The following is a 24953-nucleotide window of genomic DNA, read 5'->3' as shown; positions in this document are numbered from 1 at the left end:
CTTGAAAGGCTAAGTAGTTTTATGTCACAGTAGTTAACAAAGGCTGCTAGTGTGTAAGCATCTTACAACAGCATACATTTTTTTCGGGGCCTTACCGGGAAAAGTTCGTCCATCGTTGTACCATTTGTGGGCATAGAGAGGTTTAAAGGCATGGGTAGAGGGGGAGGAAGGGGACCTGGACTCGGAGCTGAATGGGACGACCCCAGGTGGAGGGAGGACTCTTGATTCCTGTTCAAACACAACATGTTTGCAAGAATCAAGTCTTTGAAATGTTGGATGTGGGGGCTGTCATTAACAGAGGACCCCCAGTATTAGTGATTTCAAGCGGTTACCTCTTGCTTTGTTCCAGTCTGGTCATGGCCATTTGTGGCGAGTAGAAAGCAGATTGGACGCTGTCGTCCAGCTGATGGCTGCTGCCGTAAGATCCGAGTCCCAAGCTGCTGCTCGGGGTCTGGTAGATGCTGCGCTCCCACGTCTGCCCACTGTGCTCCAGGGCGCTCGGGCTGAACGCTTCCTCAACTTCCTCGTCGCCATCCGTGCTGTCGCTGTAGCTGTTGCGTCGGCCAGGGCTCTTGGCTTGCAGCCTGTCCAGGATGTCCTCCATGTTGCCAGAGTTCTTAGGACGCGACATCACCGGGATATCTTCGGTGCTGCCACTGGATTTGAATCGCAATCTCTCAAGGGCTTCTTCCACGCTGCTCTGACTCCTCCTGTCATCTTGTGGAGGGCAAGATTCGTTCCTTGCGCTATCGAGGTTGGCTGGTGTGAGCGGCTCTTTACGGGGTGATGGATTGGGTGTCTGAGAAGAAACACAAATGGTGCTTTAATTGCAGTTTGTTAGTTATTTAGCAGGGATATACAAAGAACACTTTGGGTGGTGCACAGGCCCAAAGAAGAAGAAAAAGCTCGGACATAATATCAATATTGTGATATATTGCATCATTAAAAGGTAAAGTATCTATTGCGACCAGATGTCTTTTGTGTTTTTTTCAGTTATACAGAATAACACTTGTTGGTTATACTCACCAAAACTAAGGTGTCCAACTCTGGAAGAACGCCCCGTTCCGGTCTACACAGGCGTAATGTCACTTCCTGCCCCGTTCCTCGCAAGGCTGATATTACTTCCTAAACACACAATCAAAATGTTGCTGTTGCATAAACCATCAAAAAGGAAACTGGAAAGTCATCATACATGTTGTGAGAGTCCCTTGAGGGGCGTCTGATTGACGCGTAGGATGACATCGCCCACATTGATGCGGCCGCTCTCAGCAGCCGGCTGCCCAGGAAACAGCTTCTTCACTCGCACCATACTGGAGCTCGGTGCCTTGTCTGGGATGGGGATGTACTCCTCCCGACTGAAGCTGAAGCCCAGTCCTGAGGCGTTCTTCACCAGGAGCACCTCAAATACATTGTCTGGTATAACAATTTACCCCCCCCCCCCAAAAAAAGTTAGTTACTCTTTCAGTACCTTTAGAATCTTTTAATACTCTGTTTGGTGAATATTAGAATCATATTTCAGTGTTTATTTAATTAAGTATAACATTTATCAGATGGCAAAAGTTCCAGAAAATAATTGAAAGAAACCTTTAAATTGTAAAATATACTTGTTTTGTAAGACAAACATGGATGGAATTTAAATAAGTACATGAAAAAACATTTTAAAATGAGCTAAAAAAATAAAATAAAATAACTTTACAATTCTATGAGAGTAAAGAATGTAAGTTGAAACATTAGCAGTGCAGTAAATAATAGCATTAAAAGTCAGTTTCACCCTAGAACTCATGATTTCTATGAACCTTATTATTATTCCTATGACAGATGTTTTCCAATTTATTCATATCCAAACTAACTGCTAGTCAATCGGCATCCTGCGCTTATTAACCTTGAGGCTCCATTCCATTCTATTCTTTGTATTCTATTCTACTTATGTGTGATGTTGCCTCTTTACCTGGCGTTAAAAAGCTGTACTCTGGTTTGTCTTTGAGCTCCTGTGGCCTTGCTTTACTCTTGCTTGGCTCTCGGAGGCTGCTGTTGCTGGAGTGCAGCGGTGTGCATTGAGGAGTGAGGGGTGCGTGGATTTTTTCTGTGGGTGTGTGACCCCTCTCCAGCAACAAATTAACCGTCTGATAAGATTGAAAGAAAGACAGATACTTTATTCATCCCAAGAGGTACACTAAAATGGAGGACAGTGCTTGTGGTTACCAGCCAGCTGAATGCCAACCGGTATGGTCACTTACCTGCCCCGTGTCTCTGAGAGCGTCGACCGCCTGTTGGTGAGAGGCGCCCTCCAGTGATTTTCCGTTGACAGCCACCACGCGGTCCCCTGAGAATGCCAACAAAAATCAGGGTGTTTATAAGTATGACAGGGCCCCTTCCATCCTACAATGCTTGTTCCTTGTTAAGGTTTTGTCAATTCGGGAGGAGAAAACCCACGCAAGGATGGTAAGTAGGGCTGAACGATTAAGTGCATTTGCAATTAATTTGCGGTTTGACAAAACGCGATTACATAATCATGAAAAGCTGCAATTTAAATGCTCTCATTGAAACAGAGCGGAAGCAGGGAAAGATGGGGAGCAGGAACGTCACCGCTGTAACTAAAGCTTGGTGCCATAAGTGCACGTAATTTTGGTGAGTTTTTTTGTCTCCTGACACCTTCAGACGACTTCTCGGTTGCCGTAGTGTCGCACGAACTGAGTATACACGCAAGTGTGCAGCAGGGGTTGATAAATTTGAGTTGCCCTGTATTTTGAGGCTTAATAGGTTGTATGTGGCCACATGTAGTGTCGTCCGATTTCATGAATGAAAATTAGGACGGACAAAATTATTATTGCTCGTCATTACTCACCGTCATTTAGGTGCCTCCGCCGCAGCCTCTTTTAATGTACATGTATTGTAGCGTTGGTGAACTAATCAGGCCAAGCGGCGAACAAACAACTACTCTTTAATGACAATTTGCAAGTAACTGTCGGCCGTAACCACCCCACAACACAACAGCTCCGAACGCACTTTGCTTACCAAAACAAAAGTGTGTTGACTTCAAAAAAAAAAATCTAAATTAGATTTTCCATAATTGTTCAGCCCTAATGGTAAATTAAGTTAGTGCAACTTAACAGGAAAGGGCTGTGATTCACACCCAGAAAAATCTTTAAAACATTCTAACCACTGATCATCATGCTGCTGACCAGACTCAATTTTAATTATTCATCCATGACAATTTTCAACATCTGCATATACCTCTTTGTATCCTTCCGTCAAGCTCTGCAGCTCCTTTTGGAATAATGGCCTTCACGTAGATGCCGCCATGCTGAATGGTGGTGTTCACTCCCCCCTATTGAATGAAAGGACAGCATAATTAAAACAAAGTCTAATAGATGCCGGTGATATTTTTGCTGGGGGTTTGGTGGGTGTGTGGAATTTTACTTATCTACAAGTACTAAAATATCACCATATGATACGACGGATTTAATACAAAAAATATTTTGGCATGCAAGATTAATTAATCACAAGTGGACTAGTTTGTCAATCAAACAATGGGAAAAAAAATACCGTATCCCCTCAAAAAATGCATAACAGGTAGCGCAAGATAGATTTTTTGATTGGGCGACGTAGGATTGTGACTTCAGTGCTGCAATGGCAAAGCACGTGTACTTGCTTCACATTTATTATTTTATTTATTGCAGAGGGTCCTCAATTCCGTTCCTACAGCGGCAAGTTTGGCAACGTAACCCAAATATGTACATAAAACGGAATACAAAATAAAATACAAAAACATTAATTACGCCGTTAATTGCACGTGCTTTCTTGGGCCACGTTCTTATGCGGCTGTGCAAACAATTTCATTGTGCGGCACTTGTAACCTTTGAAACATGACGGGACCATTGTAAATCGAGGACTCCCAGTATTTTTATATTATATTATATTGGTATTAGATATTTATTCATATTAAACGTTCTGAATTTCCCCAGTTAGATTAACAGACTATCTCGTCCAGATCACGCGAAGCAGGAGTAAATATCGTCAAAGTTTCCATAACATTATGTTTATTATCACATGCAAAGGAGACAAGCGCGCTATGGCGAAGTCTATTCAAGTGTGTACTGCTGCACAGTAATGAAACCATGCTATTCTCCATATTGTTTTCATACTGCAAGTGATCTGTTCATTTTAACACAGTTCTTCTGGGGTTAATTTGTCTGAAAACGAACAAACTTTTTTTTTTTTTTTTTATAAAAAAAGACCTCAAGCTCCTGTGCATCTTAAATAAATATATATATATATATATATATATTTATTTTTTATTATTCAAACCAAATCGGCGTACTGAACTAACCACAGATAATTACAGCTAGCTCGAGGTCCCTACAGCAAGTTATATTTAACTGAGCGACAAATGCAGACACCCATTTGAGATGAGAGGACAATTGTTTACTCAACTTGGTGATCAAGACATGGCAATTAATCGAGCAGAGGACACTATTTGAGGATATACGGTAGGAACGTTTATAAAAACAATAACATTTTGTGATTCATTATTTGTTTAGCAATTGTTAAAAAAGTAGTTTTAGTGTACGGTAAAATCTGGTCTATGGTGCTATTCACTACAAAATGAATCAAAATATTTTGTGATGTGTGGTTTAGTAGTTTAAAGTGTATTACCTTGGTATACTGCACAGTATAGTGGATACAAATACAGTGCTGTAAGTCATTAAATGTGTTACATACATAAATGAGTCAGTCTAGGCTGATCATTAAAATGATAATATACATGTACAATACAAATGTTAAAAGGTACCATATTTACTATAATGTTACGATAAAAATACGTGTTACTGTAGTTCAAAATAAATGAATGTAGCATGCAGGGTAAGCGACAGTCAAAATTCCCAAAAAAGTGCTTCCAGATTGGACCAGATACACATACAGGGAAGCAAGGCAAAACCCGGCAAAGAACACCATCAATTATCAGTGGTGAGGGATGGGGAGGGGAGAAGGAAAACAAGGGGCTTAAGAAAGAGATTGTGAAAACCTTGCCGAACAGTACCGTGACACTTATGCCCAGGCTGCTGTCTTTTTTCGACAGCTCAATGTCAAATAACTCTCCAGGCCGGAGGCTACTGACACCTGAGGCATTACCATTTAAATGTTCTCTGCGGTAGTCCTGCGAAAACAAGAAGAAGAAGAGGGCATGACGGTGAATTAGCACAAGCTGGGACATGCAGGAGGAGAGGTGGAGGTAGTGTTGGGTTTGGTGGGGGAGGATTGCATGCAGTTTGTAACAAAATGGCCTCACATTGACATTTTAAATGCAATGAGAGGCACTGGTTGTAAACAACAGCTAATCAGTGAGGGCAGGCAGAGAAAGAATTTAGTATGTGGTATCACATCATTCAGTGCTGATGCCACATACAATTTGTTTTGATGTACCAAAACACAAGAGATGGAGTTTTAAAGCAAAATTAGTCTAAAAATGGGTATTAATTGTTTGGTCATGTTGTGTTTCTTTAAACACCAAACTAGCAGAACCAATCGCCAGCCCTTCTGATAAAACGTGATAAATCAGCAGTGAATTCCAAATAGCTCTTTAATCAATGGATTATTCTGCACATCCCTACAAGACGCTAATAAACAAAAGGCAGAATACCTTATTGACTATTAGTTTCTCCTGACTTTTGGAGGGACTCTCCTCATCCACGTCAGAATCCCCACCGTCGGAATAGTCTGAAAGCTTAGGAGCTTCTAAGAGTTTTGTCTTCCGGGTTTTGGGAGGCAATGCCGGCGGCAGGGGATCCAAGGATGAATTTTGGGATTCGAGTGAGGTAGTTGCCCTTTCCAGGCATTGCTGGACTTGGGTCGAAGTGGGCAGGACGATGGTTGGAATGTTGCTTATGTCTTGAGAGGGTTGAGAAATGAGCCGGGCCGGAAAGGTGGAGATCACTGTTCCCGTGTGATCAGTTGAAGGAACTTCCAGTTCATGCTGTGCAGACTTGAGTGCTGCCAGAGTAGACGTGGTCTTGGTTGGAGAAGAGCCAGATGAAAACTCTGAATAAATAACAAACAAGAAGAGTTACATTACAGGAAATAGAGGAAATGTCTACAACAGGCCATAAGTTGCCCACCCCTGATTTAAACCAAAATGGAATGGAACCCCATTTAATTCATTCACTGCCAGCCCAGTTAAAATGGATTTTGACGTGTTTAGGCATTAATGGCACTGAACAACCTTTAGTTCTCGGATTATTTATTATTAATGATGAGTTCATGCCCTGCGATTGGCTGGCAATCAGTTCAGGGTGTACCCCGCCTACTGCCCGAAGCCAGCTGGGATAGGCTACAGCGCCCCCCGCGACCCTTGTGGGGACAAGCGGTTAAGAAAATGGATGGATGGATGAGTTCATGCCACATCACAACTGAAATGTTACCTTTATAGAGTCTCTCTTTGGGCTGCGAAACCACCAGCATGACATCATCTGGCGCATTTTGTAGCAATTCAATGGTGGCAGCGTGAGAGAGCCCTCCCAGGTTCAGGTCGTTGACAGCAATCAGGCGATCGCCTGTGATAACATGCATGCATTAAGTGTGATAAAACTAACCACAATTACAAAGATTTTAGAACAGAGATAAAGTAAGGTGGGCCTACCAGGTTTGAGGTAACCATTAACATCAGCGGGGCCCCCAGGCGTGACAGAGCTGATGATGGTGCCTATTTCGTTGTGACCAGAGTTCTCCGCACCCATCACCTGGAACCCTGCACATGATGTCAAGAACACACAATTATCCCCCCATCTATTTTCTATACTGCTTATCCTGTTCAGGGTCACACAATTGGAGCCTATCCCAGCTGGCTTTGGGAAAAAGGTGGACAACAACCTGGAGTGGTCACCAGTCATTTTCATAAAGACAGAAAACCAAACACACTCATATTAACACTGTCAGTGAGTGGGAACTGAACCCATGCTGCCTCGACCAAAGGTGAATGTAAGCCTAAACATACACACCACATCAAGCATGTGAGGGGGAAATAACCACCAAAAATAAGTCTTTACCAAGGCCATATTTTGCATCTTTCTTCAATCTTACAGATGTGATTTGTCTCTCTGGAGATGGCAAAGCGTTGACTTTTTTCTTCAGCGAATCTGTCAAACAAAAACAATAAATGTGGTTGTGTTTATATCAATATAAAGTTTGCTATACAATGAAGCACACAATACTATGGCGTGACACGTCAGTATCTACCATAAGTCTCCACACTTAAAATCATTGGAAATACTTTTTAGTTGCTGCTGTTTTGATTAGCGACAGTTTAAATAGGCTCAGCAATTAACTTTTTAACGTTGAGATAACAGTTACTACACAGTTTTTTTCAGGAATAGCAGATATCTACAGTAATTTCTGGACTATAAGGCGCACCCGACTATAAGCCGTGCTAGCTAAAATTGGGAACTCGAGTTTGTTACACATATAAGCCGTAGGTGTTTTAATGTTACCGCACCGGGTTCCCTCTACTTTCTTTTCCACAATGAGGGCGCAAATTGTCTCTCTCGTTCTGTCTCTCCTACTGTATTTGGGCTCATTTGTTTTGGTTTGCTCTGCCTGATGCTCTTCCGCTTCCTCTGTAGTGCACCCCATTGTGATCTGATGGATAAGCCGCACCTTTGTGTTAGCTGCAGAGTCGAATGCAAGTGAAAAAAGTAGTGGCTTATAGTCCAGAATTACTGTATTTGAGAAAGTTGTTTTGAATTCTAATTAACTGTAATAAGACAAAGGAATGTTTGTAGCCTTTGTATCTAGACAGAACTAAAACATACCATTAGCAGAGGTTGGGGTGGAGGGTAGTCCTGAGGAGCTGTGCATACTAACACCTAAAAAAATATATAAAAATGAATCCTCGAGACTGCCCTTGAAAAACAACTTTGTATAGCCTGCATGGTCACTTACCCATCACGTAAGCCTGACCCGCATCTTCTATGGAAGAGGAATCTGATTCTCTTTTGGATTCAAAGTGACTCCATGCTGGTCTGTTTAGAGAAATGTAAAATCGGAATATTAATGGGCTGTCTTTTCTTCCACTATGGATCACTAGACTCAATATAGAGGTCAGGATTGTGAGAGTGAGCCATCATTCATTGTTGTAAACAAATACAGTGTATAACATTTACAATATATGTAAAAGGTTATGTCATATATTCCAGTGGAACAGATGCAGCTTTGACGAGGTTAATACCCAGAGGCAGGCGAAAGCTAATGAGATGTTATAAATGGAGCCTGCTGCTATTATACACAGGACAAAATAATCAGACTGAGCCCAGCTACAACCATTTTGAATATGATGCAGTTTTGTAACATTAGAAGATATTATACAATGGCACCTTGAAAATTAATAATACAGAATTTCAAGGTTTTTTTTCCTACATGAAGTGACACGGGGGGCTGATTAGCAGGATAACGGGCATGGACATGGGTGTCGATCTGAGGGGGAAGTCAGATTTTGGTGTGACACCCTTGGGCATGGAGTCAGTTGTTGGGAACATTCAGTTGGGATGTTCTTGAATTTACTTAAGAATAATATTTAACATTGACCGTGGGGTGCCAAGCCTACATTTGAAAACAGTTATTTTACTTTATTAAAATAGGTCTGTTACTTTTTTCAACCGCAGATGACAACAAAAAAATCATAAAAAAAAAAGAAAGAAAGGTAAATCACAATTCAAGCACAAGTCAAGCACAATTAGAAAGAATCTTGATTGTTGAAGCTCTTCAGGGTCTCATGGGGCAAAAAACAAAAAAACAAAAAAAAACAGGAGCAGCAGCAGCATGGAGGAACATGAGTCAGGGAACTTTGATGACGATGACAGACTCCGAAAAGCAAGATGTTCCTAATCCACGGCCTTATTTAAGAAAATTCTTTGATGCTGTCAGTTACACAAATAATTCATGGCGAATGCATTATGTTTTGTACAAACCTAAAACCAGTAGCTTCCGGTGTTATTTTGCCTTTGTTTTTTGTCAGTTCATAACATTACTAAAGCTAAATAAAGAAACTGTTTGGGTGAAGTTTATTTTTTATTTTTTATTTTTATCGTGCCAAGTTATCAAAACGGGTTTTGTATTTTATATAATTTTTACTTTTGTACATTTCAGAGTCTTTACTTTTGTACAGAAGTTCAATTAGTTCTAATTCAACAAGTCTTTTTTACACAAGTATCTGTATCTCCACTCAAGTACCTTTGCTACTTCTAGGGTTAACCTTCTTAGGTGCTTGTTTCTGCTGCCACCAAGTGGCCACAAATAAATCAGCTTTACTCAAACTCACGTGTTTGTCTGGTGCGAGAGAGAGTCCGTGTCTGAATTGGCGCGCTGGCTGGGTAGTATCCGAACCAGGCCCCCGCTATATGGTTCCACCATGTTTAGCTCAGATGCCTCTGGTGCCTGCCCGAGGTTGTGAAGGGAGCGGCTCATGGCCCGGGGATTAGGATGCACTTTCACTGGATGGAATCCGGGAAGGTTAAGCTGGTCCTGGATCAAGAGTGAGCCAGACGGTGCCTTGTTGAGTGCCGCCTCTGAGTAGGAGATCCTTTTCAGGTGCTCTGGGTTAGACTGCGTGGACAGGGCGGGGGCCAGGCTGCCTGAGCTCAACGCCCTGCTTACCGCACCCTGACGATCCGTGGAATACTGCAAGCCAGTCAGGGGGCTGTTCACTAGAAATAAAGGATACATTACTGAATGAGGCAATAATAATGTTTTAATTAAAAAAAAACTGAAAGAAAAAAGTTTGCATTCTTTCTACCTAAATCCTGGAGCTCTTGGTTGCTTTGTAGCGCCCTCATCTGCTGGTGAAACTTGTGGTGGTCAGAGCAGAGCCCTAGCAAATATTGACATGTGTTGCTACTGTCTGTCTGGAACACGTGCTTGATTCCATCAGATGTGTTTTGAAGGCAAATCCTCTTTTTCTGTAGAATGAACAACAGTTTATGTTAAGTTACATTTAGGACCAAAAGGTTAGACTAAAAAGGGGTACAACGAGAAGCATTAGGGTTACACCAATGAACAAAACGCCCTCACTGTAAACGAAATCTTCTTTGTCTCCCTCCACGGGAACCTTAGCACTGGGGTTCGATTTCCATTCAGGACCTCAAAGATGAGAACCCCCTTGGAGTAGACGCCCAGCATGATGCCGGTCTGGGACCTCTTCTCAGGGAGCACACGATGGAAATGGACCCCGTACTCAGTCAGCCTTTGACTCACCTTTGGAAAAACAAAAATCAGCCCACAAAATACAGCAATAAAAAGTGGGCAAGTATAATTTACTGTGGATCACTGTGTTTTAAAAGTATTTTAATGCATTACTATTACAATGGTTATCTTGTTTTTACACTTGTAAAATGTGAATATAAAAATGTTACAAGTTATAAAGGTACATTCTTTCATATGGGAAACAATTTAGAGGTCAACCAGCATTTGGCTTTTGAAGTTCCACTAAATTGACATGTTTGGCTCTTAACTGACCTTGAGGAACTCAAACTCTGCCTCCGACTCAGATGCTCCGTAGTAGTTCCTGTGAAGTTTTGGCAGCTCCTCCTTGATGGTCGTCTGGTCTATCTTGTCCAAAACTGACACAGGCAGGTAGTGTTCAGCTCGGAAGTACGACTTCCCGTGGAGCTGCTGCCCGGACAGTTACAATTTTCAGTTTAACAGGTTAAAAGGGAATCATCTCTTAGTAAGCAAAACTTCAAAAAACATAATTATTTTGTTTGTAAATGCGTTTAAATGTTATAATTACGTGAAGCTTATTGAGTTACCTTGTGTATGAAATGCGCTATATAAATAAAGCTGCCTTGCCCTGGCTTGCCTTGCCTTAACCTTTGTGGTCCTAACCCAAACCTAAAAACTTGTGATGCATGTTATTGAGTACCTCAGGTTGGTAGTCGCCAAACTCTGCCTGCAACCCTATGGAGGCCAACAAGATGGCATTTTCCATGTCGCAGCGCATCCTCTCGTCCAGGATGTCCTTCCTCAGCTGTAGATAGTACTGATGTTTGGTCATAGGATGTCTGATATCCAGGGAAAGAAAACAAATTCCACAATTTTACAGTTCTGCCAAAAAGAAGAAACCTTGGTTGATAAAAACTCACTGAATTAGGTTGACGTCGTCAAGGAAAAACTTGATGCGTAGGAAAAGGTTAAAAGGCACGTCTGACTTCTTCTTCCAAGTCTCAGGTGCCACTTTGGACAGCTTGACATCAGGATTAACGAAGAAAAACTCATTTTCTGCACAGAGTGAGGGAGATTTCAGCAAAGGTATTATAATGGATTCATTTTTCCCCAACGGTGACAAGTGTACTTACTACCTGTGAGGTAAGCTAGGCCAAAGAGATGGCGTTCTACCAGTCCCACGTGGGCGATCACCATATCCAGAGCGTCTTTACACGAGGCCTTGACGTCACAGCTCAGCTCCAGCTTCTGGCCGCTCAGCAGAACCACGCTAACCTTCCTCTGCACTTCCTCACCCTTACGTTTCTATGACGAAAAGTGATGAATTCTTTACTGGATAAAATCCCAAAAATGTCTGTTTCAACCCCCATTAAGATCCATTCTCACCATTATGGAAGAGGGAACGTTGAGGGCGACGCTGGGCTCACTTGCCATCTTCACAAACTCTGGTCCATGGAACAGCTGGAGAGGCGTAAAAAAGTAATAAATAAAACAAAACAGAATAAATTCAAATTACGATAACAGACATATTAGATTAGATATGGAATTAGACAATTGGATTAGACACTATTAGACATGTAAGGTCACGGGTGCAAGATGACAATTAAGCAAGCGTACCTTTCAAATACGTATATTGGGAACCAACATTATTTGCAGCAGGGGCAGAGCCTTGCCACAAAAAAACATCCACTATTGATGCCCACTCACAAAGGCTTGGTATTGCTGATAGATGCCACAAGATGGTATAAAATGTTTTTTTTTTCTATTAGACAAGGCTATGGCCCGACTAAATGAAGCTCCTGCCCTCAACTTCAACATGCTTTCAAAGCAAACATTTTACATTAGACATGGCTTTAGAATGAGTAAAAAAAAAGAAGAAAAAAAAGTGAGTTCCCAGACTAAAGGAAGAAAGAAACTTGCCAGGTCAAATATGCCCTTTGCATTCAAGTGTAAGTGCTGTTTGTAAAGCAACATGGGAAAACAAAAGAGACAAACGTCTGTATTTTCGAACCCAGAAAGTGTGCCCTTTTGAATTGAAGCATCCATTTTATGGCCATTAAAGACAAATTTGTCCTACAAATTTTGAGCAATTCCTATCAAATTTCAATCATTTATACTAAAGACATGGGTGACATCAAATAACGAAAAATGTGAGTTTCGCTATCGCACGTGGGCAATAAAACACTGCTGTCTGCTACTTATCCTGAGGAAAAGAATGAAGTCATGGCCAGAGTCTGTAGCCAACAATGTGCACATTTTGTCCTTGAAAGACAGTTTATAGAATTAGTGGTAGAAGTAAGACTTCACCCAAAACATGACACATAACTGCAATTATCACCAGAGGCTACTGTGAATTATGTCACTGTCAGCACTAAGTATCTATCCAAAATGGCGCTTCAGGATTAGAACAAGGACCTTGGCTTTACGGAGCGGCATCTGTGAAGTGTACAGCGGATCCTGGAGGTCGAGCAAGGAAGTGCGCGAAGGAGCCAAGGGGTCATCCAATGTATAGATGTTGGCCCGGGATAACCTGTTGGCCAGGTGTGCCTGCAGACGCTGCACCTCCTCCTCCTGCTTCTGGAGGAGCAGCTCAGCTCCAGTCAAACCTTCATCAGATACTCCTTCATACTGCCTGCAAGGAGGAGAATATTTAATATTCATGCTGATGTTAAATATTTAAGTGAAAATAACAACACAAATCCCAGACAAAAAAAAAGGAATATTGCAGATGTTGAATTCGTATCATCTACCACAAAATAAGTACCAATTAACATTGGTTCAAATATAATATGTAAAAATTAGTATTTTAAAACGATTTGCATAAAGAGTCAATCTCAAGACCTGGTGGCCACATCTGGTCACTTTATGTGGCCCACAAAAGTAAATCATGTCAGCCAACTTCCATGATAGTTGCTAAAATCATTACAAAGATTTAAATTTGTCATATGTACTAAATAATAGCGTTGAGATATTGCAAGCATTTTTTGATACTAATTGTAACAGTAACTTGAACTAAAGTTCAACAAACTATTACCCTTGACTGCTGATTTCAAAACTAGCTATCTATCAATTCATTGCACATATTTAATATGATGAGGCACTGAAACATTCACAGAACATGGTTTCACAGTCTAACGGGCCTCTGAGGGAAACCATAGCTACAATGTGTCCGGCGACAAATATGAGTTTAATACCCCAGATATACTGGATTGTTCAGACATTAAGCTGCTAGTATAAAAGTAAAACTGGAAAAACTAAAAACAGCTCGAATTTTATGGTGGCTAAGAATAGAAAGCTGAACTATAAAACACATTGAAAACTGAGACGTAAAAAAAAAAAAAAAAAAATTTTAAAGGTAAAAAAAGCATCTATAATGTAAAAATGAAAAAAAGATAAATAAATAAGGACAAAAAATAAATACAGTATGTGTACTTTTAAAGTGTCTGGGAATGCCGTGCTATGTAACAAATAGAAAACATTGTTTTCCTGCAAGCAGCAGGCAGCCCTACTCTGTAATACCCGAAGATTAGAGAGATAGAGGCTGTTCAATGTGGACGCTACATCCGATGACCTCACTGGCCAAGCATGGGGGCTGACCCTGCTGTGCAAAACCCGCTGAGTGTGTGTGCGTGTACTCTTATCTGCCACCACTTACCAGCCCCCACAGAGGGATTGCAGTAGTACAGGTGGAAAAATCCTTACACAAGACAGTGGACGTGTTGATTTAACATACGGTGACAACATAATTTAGAATTCAAGTGCCATTCTCAGGGAAAATATGCTTCTGAAATGAAACTGCATTGCACATTACATTGTTACAAGTTAAGACTGTTTCATTATTATTATTACAACATTTTATTTTGAGTAGCGGTAAACTTTTTTTTACAGTTGTATGACAGTTGCTGCCTAATTCACTATTACTGACTCTCAACTGCTCATGTTGTTGGCAAAAGGTCTAAAACTGGTGGACACCATTGCGATAATTTTTTTTAAAAACATTTTACTCTTGCTATTTTTTTCTGTCTGGTGCTCCAAGTATAGCAAGCCGTTGACTGTCCATCAAGCTTTTATTTGAAACGGTCTGTGTCTGAAGTATATTTGTTATAAATATGTAGTGCTACAAAAACTGCTCCAGGACAGGCTGACACCAATTGTCACAATGTGTTGAAATTACCCATATACAAAAGTAGAGTTGTAGGGAGTTTTGTCGCAGGTGACACGGCATGACTCCATCTTTTGACTGGCATCGAGTCAGCCCTGACATCATCCGGAAGCTCCAAAACAGCATTGCTCAATATACAATATGTGGCAACGGCTTTTGTTGGCAATTCAAAAATGTTTACACAAGCGGAAAAGTTCTCCTCGCTGCTTTCTATTTTGATAGCAATACGCCAACACCACTTGACATGCTAATTTGCACTTGCCTTTCAGACGAGCTACTTAATTTAAAGATGCAAATCAAGCTGTGCAATTTGTCCCAGGTTTGAATATTCACATTAAGCATTCTAAATTCATTTATTTGTTGTCATTATTATAAAACAACTCAACGTTTGATGACATCTGACAGACAGAAATATTAATAATATAGTAAATTAATCAAATTTGTAATTAATAATGAATGAAAGAAAAATGTATTAGGTTTGTTGGCATAATAATAACTGTACACACAAATATATGTAAGTAAACATATTACGTATATAATAATTGATCTACAAATTAAAATGGATCAAATAGTAGTAGTAAAAATAGCTATCTATGAAAACATAAAACTTTTACTCCCTTGGCATCACTGGTTACCAATCTGTGGAGGTATTCCAAAAAGAGGAAAAGAAAAAGAAAAACAAACAAGGAGTTACTCCTTAGATGCTCATGTCGCTAAAATTTCTGAATGTTTGATATTTTGGCGTATAATTTTCTTCTTCGTTATTTCTGGGGCATTCCAAGTCAGGGTTGCCCACGGTTTCATCTTACCTGTGCCTCTGCATGTTGTGACTGGTCACAGACAGGGAGTCGTGTTCCGAGGAGAGCGCCAGCTGAGATCCAAATCGTCTCGGTTCGGCCATTTTTTTCCCTGCGAATGACAAGACGAAGTAAGAGATAAATGAAAACAGTCCAGGTGCCCAGATTGCACTAACCTACATCAACATGTGATCAAACTATGCTTGTAGTCATACTACTGCCTGTCGAAAACAACAATGGCCTCCACTGTTAACCATCAGGATTGTTTACCTTGCCTGTAGTCGGGATCAGAGGAGGCAACTGACGGGCTTTCGCTGGAGGAACTGTAATCACTGTGGTGCCGATGGTGGGTGAGACTTGGTCCTGAAAGAGGAAAAATTATTGAGTTTAATCGGCATCATGGATGGAACTTTAGTATTGCTTATTATTTGGCTTTTTTTCCACACTATTTTTCTAGAACTGGTTGGTGTGTTAAAACAAAAACAATATATCCTGCTCATAGCAGTTGAGGTTGCTCATCATTGTGTTGGTAAACACGAAAAATTGAGACTCTTAAGCATGCATGCCTATCATGCGATGTCTTGCCCCACCGGCTGAACATGTAGTGAAACAAACACAACTCTGATGAGTTTGCCCAAACTTGAAAGTCCTGCTCCTCAGTATCACTCTGAGCTCACATAACTTAAATGCATGGAAGTCCCAAGTCATTGCTCAGTTTTTTTTTTTTTTTGTTACTTCAATTCTTCTCTGAGTGATACTTTAGTCACACTGACAAGGACAAAAAAAACTCAACAACAACTCAACCAATCTTTACTGTCATATCATTCAAAACGTCCAATGGACAAGCTCGCCATTGTCACCCCTGATAACACTTTCACAAAGACCACCAGTATCACAATCACAATTAAATTCCTACCGTAACAACAACCTAGAGGTATTCAGATTTAGAAAGCACTGGGGGAAATCCTGCAGTGTATCAGTTATAAACCATGTCCTTAATTATTTTTGATAACACACACACACACACACACACACACACACCCACACACACACCCACACACACAGACTTATGAGCAATTATATTCTCATGCTGCAAAAACATTGAGGTACATAAAAAAATTAAATAAAATAAACCACACATGCGAAACCTGCATGAAACGACATGAAACCCGTCCGTCTTGATGAAATACTTAAGACAGTAAAACTTGATGATTGGCTATTTGGGGGCTGGAGAAGGGTCATGGAGTTGGGGTCTGGGCAGACCATCTGTCGATCAGGTAATAGAGGTGGCATGTTTTCCAAGATGTTTGCTCTTACACGAACTATTTGACCTGGTACAAAACACAAACTAGATTGATGAAATTAGTTTTGGAAACAACTCATTTTCTATTTCAGAAAACAGTATTTTAGAACAGCTGTAATATTACTGTTTGGAAACAAATATTTTTCCATATCTCTACCACCATTAATACTATTCTGGCACCACTGTGACCACTACCACTGACAAAGATACTACCACCACTATCACTACTCGAACAACTACTGTATAATCGCTACCACCCTTACCAATATCTACTACCAGTCGACCACCACCACTTGTATTACCTACTAGAACTACTAGTATTATGACTACCAACTACTACTAGTAGGTACTACTAGAACCACTACTTTTGATACCACACGGTTGTCAAAAAACGTTGAAAGAAAATTATAAAAGTGTAGCAAATGCATTTACTGTAGTTCACTCTTGCAGAACATCAGCCTCTCCAAATTGTAAAATGAAATTAGTCACAGCCCTACTGGTCATGTCCATTAAATGATGATTGATTTCTTACAGTTTGTTAGATACATGTGCTTTGGGCTCAATGTGAAACTGTCAACAATGGTAGGGCGGCAATTTGCTGTCCTTATTTTTGTCCTTACTTAAGACCTCAGGGTTTTTGCAGAACAGTACAGAATTAAGATTTTGCATTAAAATCAATCATTTGGTCCTTCAGAAAGTTATTCAGCAAGCGTGCACTCCCATGGGAGCACAGAAAGGGCAAGGAATGTGGATGTTACAGTGGGTTAGGTTGCAATTAAGTACAGTGTGTGAGGAAACTTCTGCACAAGCAGTCACACGTGAGCTTGTAAACGCACAGGTCATACGCTAGCTCAGGGTTAGGGAACTTTGTTCAATCTCAGAGGACCTTACTAAATTAATAAATGAATTACTTTATACAGTGGAGCCTCGATTTAATGGACTAATAGGGGGAGGTGTGATCCGTTAAAGCCGATTGCCTGTTCAATTGAATAACTTTTTTTTCGTGGCCTAAAAACAGTACAGTACAAAATTACTGTAAAGAAATATAAGGGTAGTGAGGCTAACCACTATTCTCAACCGCAATCGTCAAGCTTTAAAAGTTGACGCCAAGTGGTAAAATCGACTCGACTAATCAGTTCAACCCCCTACTGTAAAGTTAAATATAGCAAATGGTTCCTTTGCAAAACGTTTACGAGCTCTGTTTAAGACACGACTGCAAAAAATCTCTAATCCTGCCTTAGAGTCAGCATGTCAAAGTGCCAGACAATTAGGACAATTTAAGGGGTTGTACCTTCACTCAAGGCTCCCTGTTCTGTGTCTTAAATGGACCAGTCGCTGCGCTGAGCCACATGACCTGCTGCCAAGTGCCGGAAAAGTCCAATAACGTTCGGAATTCCCTCATCCGCTACACATGACTCCAATTATAGGCTCCAGATTTGCTTGGAACAGGATCTACTGATTGAAGCACCTTGTGTTGACGAACGAGCGTGTATGCGGTGGTAAGATCAAAGCAACCAGGTATATACATGCCCATGCACACACACATGCACACAAACAATGTTTAGTCCAAAGCGAGCCACACACATGTTCACAGAGAGATTCCATGCACTGTGCATGTGGGTGAAACCTGAGAGCACTGACCACTGCTGCGCCATCACTTTCCTGCAGGAAACAAGAGAGAGGAGTGAGAGGAAGAAAATGAAGAAGCAGCCAAGGAACACATCCCCTGCAAAAGGCCCATTCACACCACACAAGATGGAATAAGGCTTATTTGAGCTGGCTCAATCCACTCCTTTATCATATTTGTTTGATTTGGTGGGCCAATAAAAAAGCCACGTTTTCCCAAAGCGGCACAGTTTACTTCTCTTTGTCACTAAACTGTTTCGTATGTTAAATGCTGATCTGTGCAGGATGGCAAGAGCTCTGCAAAGCGACAGAGTACAGTGGGTCCTCAGTTTATGACGTCCCCCCAACATAGGGTATTTCAAGGTTACGAGCAGGATGCAATGAACAAGTGTGTGCAGCAAGGTAAAAATATGTTGTTCCAAGGCACAAGGCAGAATGCTCAGTTAGCATTGTACTTACTACTTGTTAGGTCTGCAGCTAATGATTATTTTGATAATCAATTAATCTGTCGATTAATCAATGAATCAAATTTAAAAAAAAAAACTTTTAATTTCCAAGTCTTTATTCAAATTTTTTAAATTATTTATAGTCCGTAACATATCAGAAAATGGGCAAAAATGTTTTAAAAGCAAATCAGGGTTTCCCCTTCAGTGCTTTTGGTGGGCCACCAGTGCTTTTCTTGTACAAATTATAATACTTGTGTACAAATTCAAGTTACATCGACATTACAGTAATGAAATAGTCATAAACAGAGGACCCCCACCGCCTTAACACAGAGATCCTCCAAAGGCAGAATATTGCAACAACTGTTTGTCATTTCACACAGAGAACCCTAACTGCGGAATCAGACGATTCCAAAATACTTGTTGGACAGCGACATCTCTTTCAACACAAAAGGGGAGGAGAAGTGATTGGCGAATGTAAAACTTTACACCTCTATAAAGCCTTCCCAGAATTCACCACTTAACAAGTCTCATTGCAGCTTTTATACTATCTCTGCCAAGGTAGAATTTTGGGAAGGTGAATTGGTTTGCCCTTTCCGTTTCATTGCAGTTTATAGTGAATGGGCGGAAAAAGGCGGGTCAATCCGGTCTTGAAGAAGCAGTGTAAAATTGGCTGCATTAGCATGCCAATGAATTCTACAGAAGTGAACGTCTCTGGAGGGCACCTCCGACAGCCACGTCAATTCTTGTCAAATGGAACGGTCCAGCTTTTATGTGCTATCCCAGTTTTGTCAGTCTCCCCTTTCTGTTGCAATGTGAGGTTAGCATTACCAAGGTTATAACATATCTGGTACGAGGATATTTCAAACGTGAAATATATTTCAGGGTGAGCAGTGGTGTTCAAAGAATCTTGGGATGAAGGACAGTGATGCATCCTTGAAGAGAAGGCCATATTTGAAGGCACCTTCACATTGGGCCGCCTTAAAGTGTTAAGATCTTGGTAGAAGCAGCATCTAGTAAATTATGTTGTTGTGTTAATCCCAATTCCTTTGGTTCGTAATGGTGTTGGCGCTTCACACTTTGCTGACAAGAAGCATATTGCCTAGTACCTGGTGGCCAATAGGAAAGTGCCAACATCCACAAACAGCTGAGCACCATGAAGCAGAAAAGGGTCAATCTCTGTGGATCCAAGAATGGGAGGCCACTTCTCAAATTATGTTAAGAGACAAAAAAAATAATGTTTTTGCGTAACCTTAGAAGATAAATCGGAGTCAGGAAATTATTCGGTTCCAGTTCCACTTATTGGTGCAGACAAAATGAAATATTTGGGTTTTTGAGACCAACTAAAATGACGTGTAAACATGGAGAATGGGAACAGCTTTTGACTTTGGGCATTCTTGTCAGTATCTTTAATCTTTCGGGTATAGATTTTTCTCTCTCACTGTATATGGTTCCCAATATACAGTATGAGATGTGAGTGTCAAAACGACCAGATAAATTGCTCCAGTGACAATCGGTTGATGCTAGTGGGGCAGATTTTCCTCCCCGATCTGCTTGAAAATCAGATAATTGTGAGCCACAGACTCTGTGATTGTGACGTGGAATGGAGAGATAACGAAACAGGAAACTACCTGAAGCTTGCACTGTTGGTGGACAACTTGGTTGTGTTGAGTGTTTGTATAAACTAACAATTAGCCTAGCTTCTTCTATTACTACATTTCCTTCTTTTTATATTTTCTGGCATTTAGATACTTTTTTTTAATTTAAAAATATCCAAATGCTCAGAATTTCAGCTTCCCAGTAGTAAATATTATCCGATTTCTGTAGGCCTCCATGCAAGCGGACTGATTATTTTTGTGTTGAATCAAAATAAAACATTTGTTTTTACTTTGGAAAACAATGGTCAACATTTGTGCCTATTTCCTGACATGTTACGAACCAAAACAGTAACTATATCATATTTATTTGTTTGTGCATTTTCTGAACTGTCAATTTGAAACCCTGTTAAGGTTTTTAATAACAGGATGATTTTTCATTTATTTTTTAAAATCAGATTCATGGATTAAAATAATTGTCAATTGCTGCCCTGTTTTGGCATTTTGACAAATTCTGACAATAGAATAAAAATAACTGTATCAAGTGAGCATAGGTTCGACTCCTCACATGCTATTGAACATAATAAAACACTGTGCAAAGAAGGAAAAGGAGAGAGGAGAAAGGAATGGAAATGCGACCCGTGGTAGAGAAGGACGAGAAGCCACAGGAAGAAAAGTACAGCGCTGCTCTGCGGCTCAGGCGCACCGAAAATAGCTGCCCAAGCACAGGGAGGAGGAGAAGGAAGCAGAGCAAAGAAGGCCGTTCATGTTATTATGAAAAGATAGAAGAATACAATTTCCAAATGGGCAGCAGGCCACTTTGTCCAAATGTGACTCAGCCCAGCTGGCCGCCAGAGACTTCACAAAGAGCTTCTTAGTAAATGCTAGCAGAAAAAAAAAAAAAAAAACTTTAACGCTTCTGGTTCAACAATTGAGCTGTTTGTGCTTGTGAAGATGGTGTCCAGTCTGTGTAATTCACAAGTTACAATATGCACCGTTGCTAAAAGAAACATAAGGAGAGAGCATTGAGGACGCACTACATGTATGACGGAGCGCGGCAGTCTAGAATTAAGCAGGCCTGTAATTAGAAGGAGCAACTTGGACAGCTCCGTGCGAGTGACTCAAACAAACTCAACGTCCAAACAGTTCAACTTTATAAAAAAAAAAAAAAGGAAAAAGATGGACGTCTCTGGTGTAATTTTCACCTCCCCATTGGTGCTGCCACGCAGTCTCCTTTTTTATGGCCTGGTGAAAGTGATATATGGCCCGGTCTGGATGGCTTTAGTTTATTGAGGGCTCTTCATCAGTTCTACAACAAGAAGTGCCTATGTATGAATGCAACCGAAAGAGCATCTGTGAGACATCTGGATACTGGACATTCTACGTACCTCTAGACTACCACGAGGTTTATTGTTTTATAACTATTGTTTTGATATTGGAAACACTAAACAGCGGAACATTATATTTTGGTAACCGATACCAGTAAGAGTATTGACAATATGAGTACTTGCCGATAACAAGTACGATATCTGTAGTAGTTTTGAGTGTGACTCTGAATGTTTATTCATTTTTGTGCCCCATTGGCTTTTTTTTTTTGCATATTCATGCTTTGTTCCACATTATCTATATGAGCCCTGTGATTATCTGACGACCAGTCCAGGGTGTCCCCGCCTCTCGCCCATAATCAGGTGAAATAGCAATGCAAATTGCAATGCAATGCAATTCCACACAGGAAGGCCAAAGCCGAGCCCCAAATGTATAGGTCGCTTGCACATCGCAAGGCATTCTAGGATTTTTTTTCTAAGGGCGCCACATTGGTTGGCCTCACACGGTACACTCACGAGTCATGAGTCATGCACTGTACGTGATTCCTGCCTTGCTTCACCCCCCTCTGTCTCTTTTCACTAGTTTCCATTTTGCCACCAAAAATAGGCTGTTACTGGCATTAAGAGCCTGAGATGAATCCATTCCATTTCAGCAGTAAACATTTTGCTCCGGCACTTCGGTAGTGGGTTAAAATGTTTGATATTAGCTTTTGGCTAATGTCCGCTAGCTGGCTTGTACTATAGCTCGCTTGCTCATGAATCCAAAACATAAGCGGCTTGTGTTTAATTGCATTGGAGTCCATATAAAACAATCTCTCATAGCACTAATTATTACAAACGAAATATGGCAAGACAGTGGCTATTTTACCGCAGTATGGTGGCCGTGAATAAGTTATTTAGCATGATGTGTAGGCTGCTGGGAATCTGTTGTTTTGCCGTGAGTCATACACTGTACGTGGTTCCTGCCTTGCTTCACCCCCTTCTCTCTCTCATTTCGCCAAGTTTACATTTTTCCACTAAAAACAGGCTGGTAACGGCATTAAGAGCCTAAGTTGAATCCATCCCATTTCAGCAGTAAACATTTTGCATTTCTAGTCATGACTCATTACCCTATATTACCAAGGAAGCAGCCTGATTCGAAAACAACAAATCTAGTCACTGGCCAAGGCGTTTGCACAATACACAAGTAAATGTCAGGTGGCGCAATGTTTTAAAGTAAAACGCAATATAATATAATCAGGCCTGCATGCGTCACATTATTAACCCGCAAGATTTCTCTCAATGAAACTCTATTTCTTTCAAATTAGGCAACATTTTTGCTTTATTGTGAGTGTGGTGTGACACGCACAATGGGGCTCTATTAAGTGGGTGTATTTGTTATGATGGAAACAATTGCGTATTGTTACAGGCTGACAATGTCATTCGCGTCACAATCCAACATTAAACACAGGAAAGACCTGATCTTATAGCTTAAACTTTAAGCTATGGGCATCGAGGGCCGGAGTCCTGCAAGTTTTGCATGTTACCCTTCTCCAACACAGCTGATAAATGATCATCTCATCAGCAAGCTCTGCATAAGCCTGATAACGATCCTGTTGATTGGAATCAGCTTGTGTTGAAAGTGGGAAACCTTCAAAACCTGCAAGACTCTGGCTCTTGAGGACCAAGATTGCCCACCTCTGGCTTACAGGGTAAACATATGCCAAGTGCACATGAGGAGCGGGTGAAAGTTAATAACAGACTGACTATAAACTCCATAGACTTACCATCCACAGCTTGTCGCAGCATCTGCAGCTTCCTCTGCCGCTCCTTGATGCGGTCATATGCTCCGGGCAGACCTGAGCCAACCGACATAGTAGAGAGGTGATGGGTGTTACGGCTTTTTAGCCCACCAAATTCAAAGTAGCGGGAGTCCCTCTCTCTGGATGTGCTGAATGGCGCTTTGATCCTGCCGATAGTTTGTGTGCTTAATGCGTTGCTGCCTCTGCGCGCGTCCTCCAAAGCTCCGAAACGAAGAGCCTCAGGGTCGATGCAGGCCAAGTCCACGGAGGAGGCCCAGGACTTCCTGGTTTGGGACGCCCTCAGGTCTGTGCTGTGGAACGGTAAAGACCGGCGGTCAAGTTCCACGGGTCGGCCTTTTTGCTGGGGGTGAAGGGGGTGCAGGTAGGGGTAAGAGTGCTGGTTCTGGTGCTGGAGTGAGATGAGCATGGGGCACATTTCGCCCGGACATTCCGAGTTGGGGTGATAGTCACAGTGAGGATACTGGAGGGCAGCCCTTTCGTCCCCCCTCATAATTTCTTGCACCGACAGGGATCCCATGGAGCGACTGAGACCCCGGTTGAGAGAGCTTTGCTCCTGAGTCCTGGCCCGGTAGCGCTCCAGCACCCTGGGGGCTGCACTCCTTCCTAGAAAGACATCAAAAGAAAAGTTAAAAGAAAACTTAAAATACTCACAATCGCGTATTCATTACAGATATTACGGTGGATGAAAAGAGTTAGGGTGGAACCTCCACAGTTAAATGCGGTAAAAATCGAGTTGCAGAAAAGATTAAACGGTCATCAATGAGAGATTTGAGCTCAGTGAGCATTCCAAGGATTAACTCCTCAAACATGCTTTTTCTTTGGACATTTTTGTATTTTTCGTGTGACTAAAGGTGGGCATTCCATCTGTACTGATGGACTGTCCGTCATTTTGTCACTGACAGACACACATTTTTCTAACGAATAACGAGAAACTAAAAAAAGTGACGGAAGCGGGTTTTCATCAGTCAGTGTAATTGTTAAAAACTAGGTCAAGTACCGGCGGACCTCTAAGTCCGTCACTGATGGACATCCATTTTGTTGATGAATGACGGACAGTCCGTCAGCACTGATGGAATGTCACCTTTGTCTGGTGGTCGTAAAATGGTGACGATGAAGTGATGACGGAAGTGTGATTAAAATAAAATGACCGACTGACAATTACAGTATGGTTCGACTTGAAATAATAATAATAATATATTTTATTTGTAACACACTTTACATTTATAAAATAAATCTAAAAGTGCACAGTACAGGCAACAATAAAAGCCAAAGAAGCACACAGTAAATTAAAAACAGTCAAATAAAAATTAGAGTAAAAAAAAAAAAATCAAGACTAAAAATCTAAACTCAAAATAGACGAATGACAGACTAACAACATTTTGTAAATTGCCCACCTCTGCCAATGATGGCAAAAAGCAAGAATGTAAGCGAACATCTTCAATATTGCGCTTCTCCCTCTACATTACACGTCCAAGAATTATTTTCAAAAGCAAATCAGTTTTATTCAATTTTAGTTTTCCTGTAAGAGTTGTGTTCATGTCCATGCACATCTATATTGTTGAGATGGATAACAGATGGCGATTTGTAGAAGTTGTGTTATAAAGTGTGGTCTTTCCAAGAACAAGGAAGCTTAAAAAGGCCCCAAGGCAGAATCAAATTCATTGTTAAGGTGAATCAACAACATCGTAAAC

At 41.0% G+C, this 24953-nt stretch overlaps 1 protein-coding gene across 6 annotated transcripts in view; it reads right to left on the bottom strand.

The window, feature by feature from the left end:
* The window catches only part of ptpn13 (protein tyrosine phosphatase non-receptor type 13), a 48186-nt gene that overhangs the window by 7342 nt on the left and 15891 nt on the right, over positions 1–24953 (bottom strand). The window contains exons 7-32 of one of the 6 annotated variants that reach the window (XM_086096017.1): positions 23227–23865; positions 15439–15531; positions 15181–15280; positions 12625–12841; positions 11596–11670; positions 11343–11514; positions 11130–11265; positions 10910–11048; positions 10504–10659; positions 10060–10242; positions 9785–9947; positions 9311–9695; positions 7936–8015; positions 7806–7859; positions 7044–7133; positions 6638–6745; positions 6420–6551; positions 5642–6039; positions 5027–5158; positions 3235–3328; positions 2238–2323; positions 1949–2123; positions 1193–1413; positions 1027–1125; positions 333–799; positions 96–228 (exon numbers count right to left, since the gene is read on the bottom strand). In XM_086096017.1, coding sequence (XP_085952143.1) covers positions 96–228; positions 333–799; positions 1027–1125; positions 1193–1413; positions 1949–2123; positions 2238–2323; positions 3235–3328; positions 5027–5158; positions 5642–6039; positions 6420–6551; positions 6638–6745; positions 7044–7133; positions 7806–7859; positions 7936–8015; positions 9311–9695; positions 9785–9947; positions 10060–10242; positions 10504–10659; positions 10910–11048; positions 11130–11265; positions 11343–11514; positions 11596–11670; positions 12625–12841; positions 15181–15280; positions 15439–15531; positions 23227–23865 — 4727 coding nt within the window. The remainder of the gene's footprint in view (positions 1–95; positions 229–332; positions 800–1026; positions 1126–1192; positions 1414–1948; positions 2124–2237; positions 2324–3234; positions 3329–5026; positions 5159–5641; positions 6040–6419; positions 6552–6637; positions 6746–7043; positions 7134–7805; positions 7860–7935; positions 8016–9310; positions 9696–9784; positions 9948–10059; positions 10243–10503; positions 10660–10909; positions 11049–11129; positions 11266–11342; positions 11515–11595; positions 11671–12624; positions 12842–15180; positions 15281–15438; positions 15532–23226; positions 23866–24953) is intronic. The other 5 variants (XM_086096021.1, XM_086096019.1, XM_086096020.1 and 2 more) reach the window with 5 other exon arrangements.

The sequence above is a fragment of the Leptonotus elevatus genome, chromosome 15 (genome assembly GCF_054856555.1).
Source record: "Leptonotus elevatus isolate MCC_2025b chromosome 15, RoL_Lele_1.0, whole genome shotgun sequence".
NCBI classification, from domain to species: domain Eukaryota; kingdom Metazoa; phylum Chordata; class Actinopteri; order Syngnathiformes; family Syngnathidae; genus Leptonotus; species Leptonotus elevatus.
Note: the sequence above shows the minus strand (reverse complement) of the source record. Positions and strands in the feature narration are given on the sequence as shown.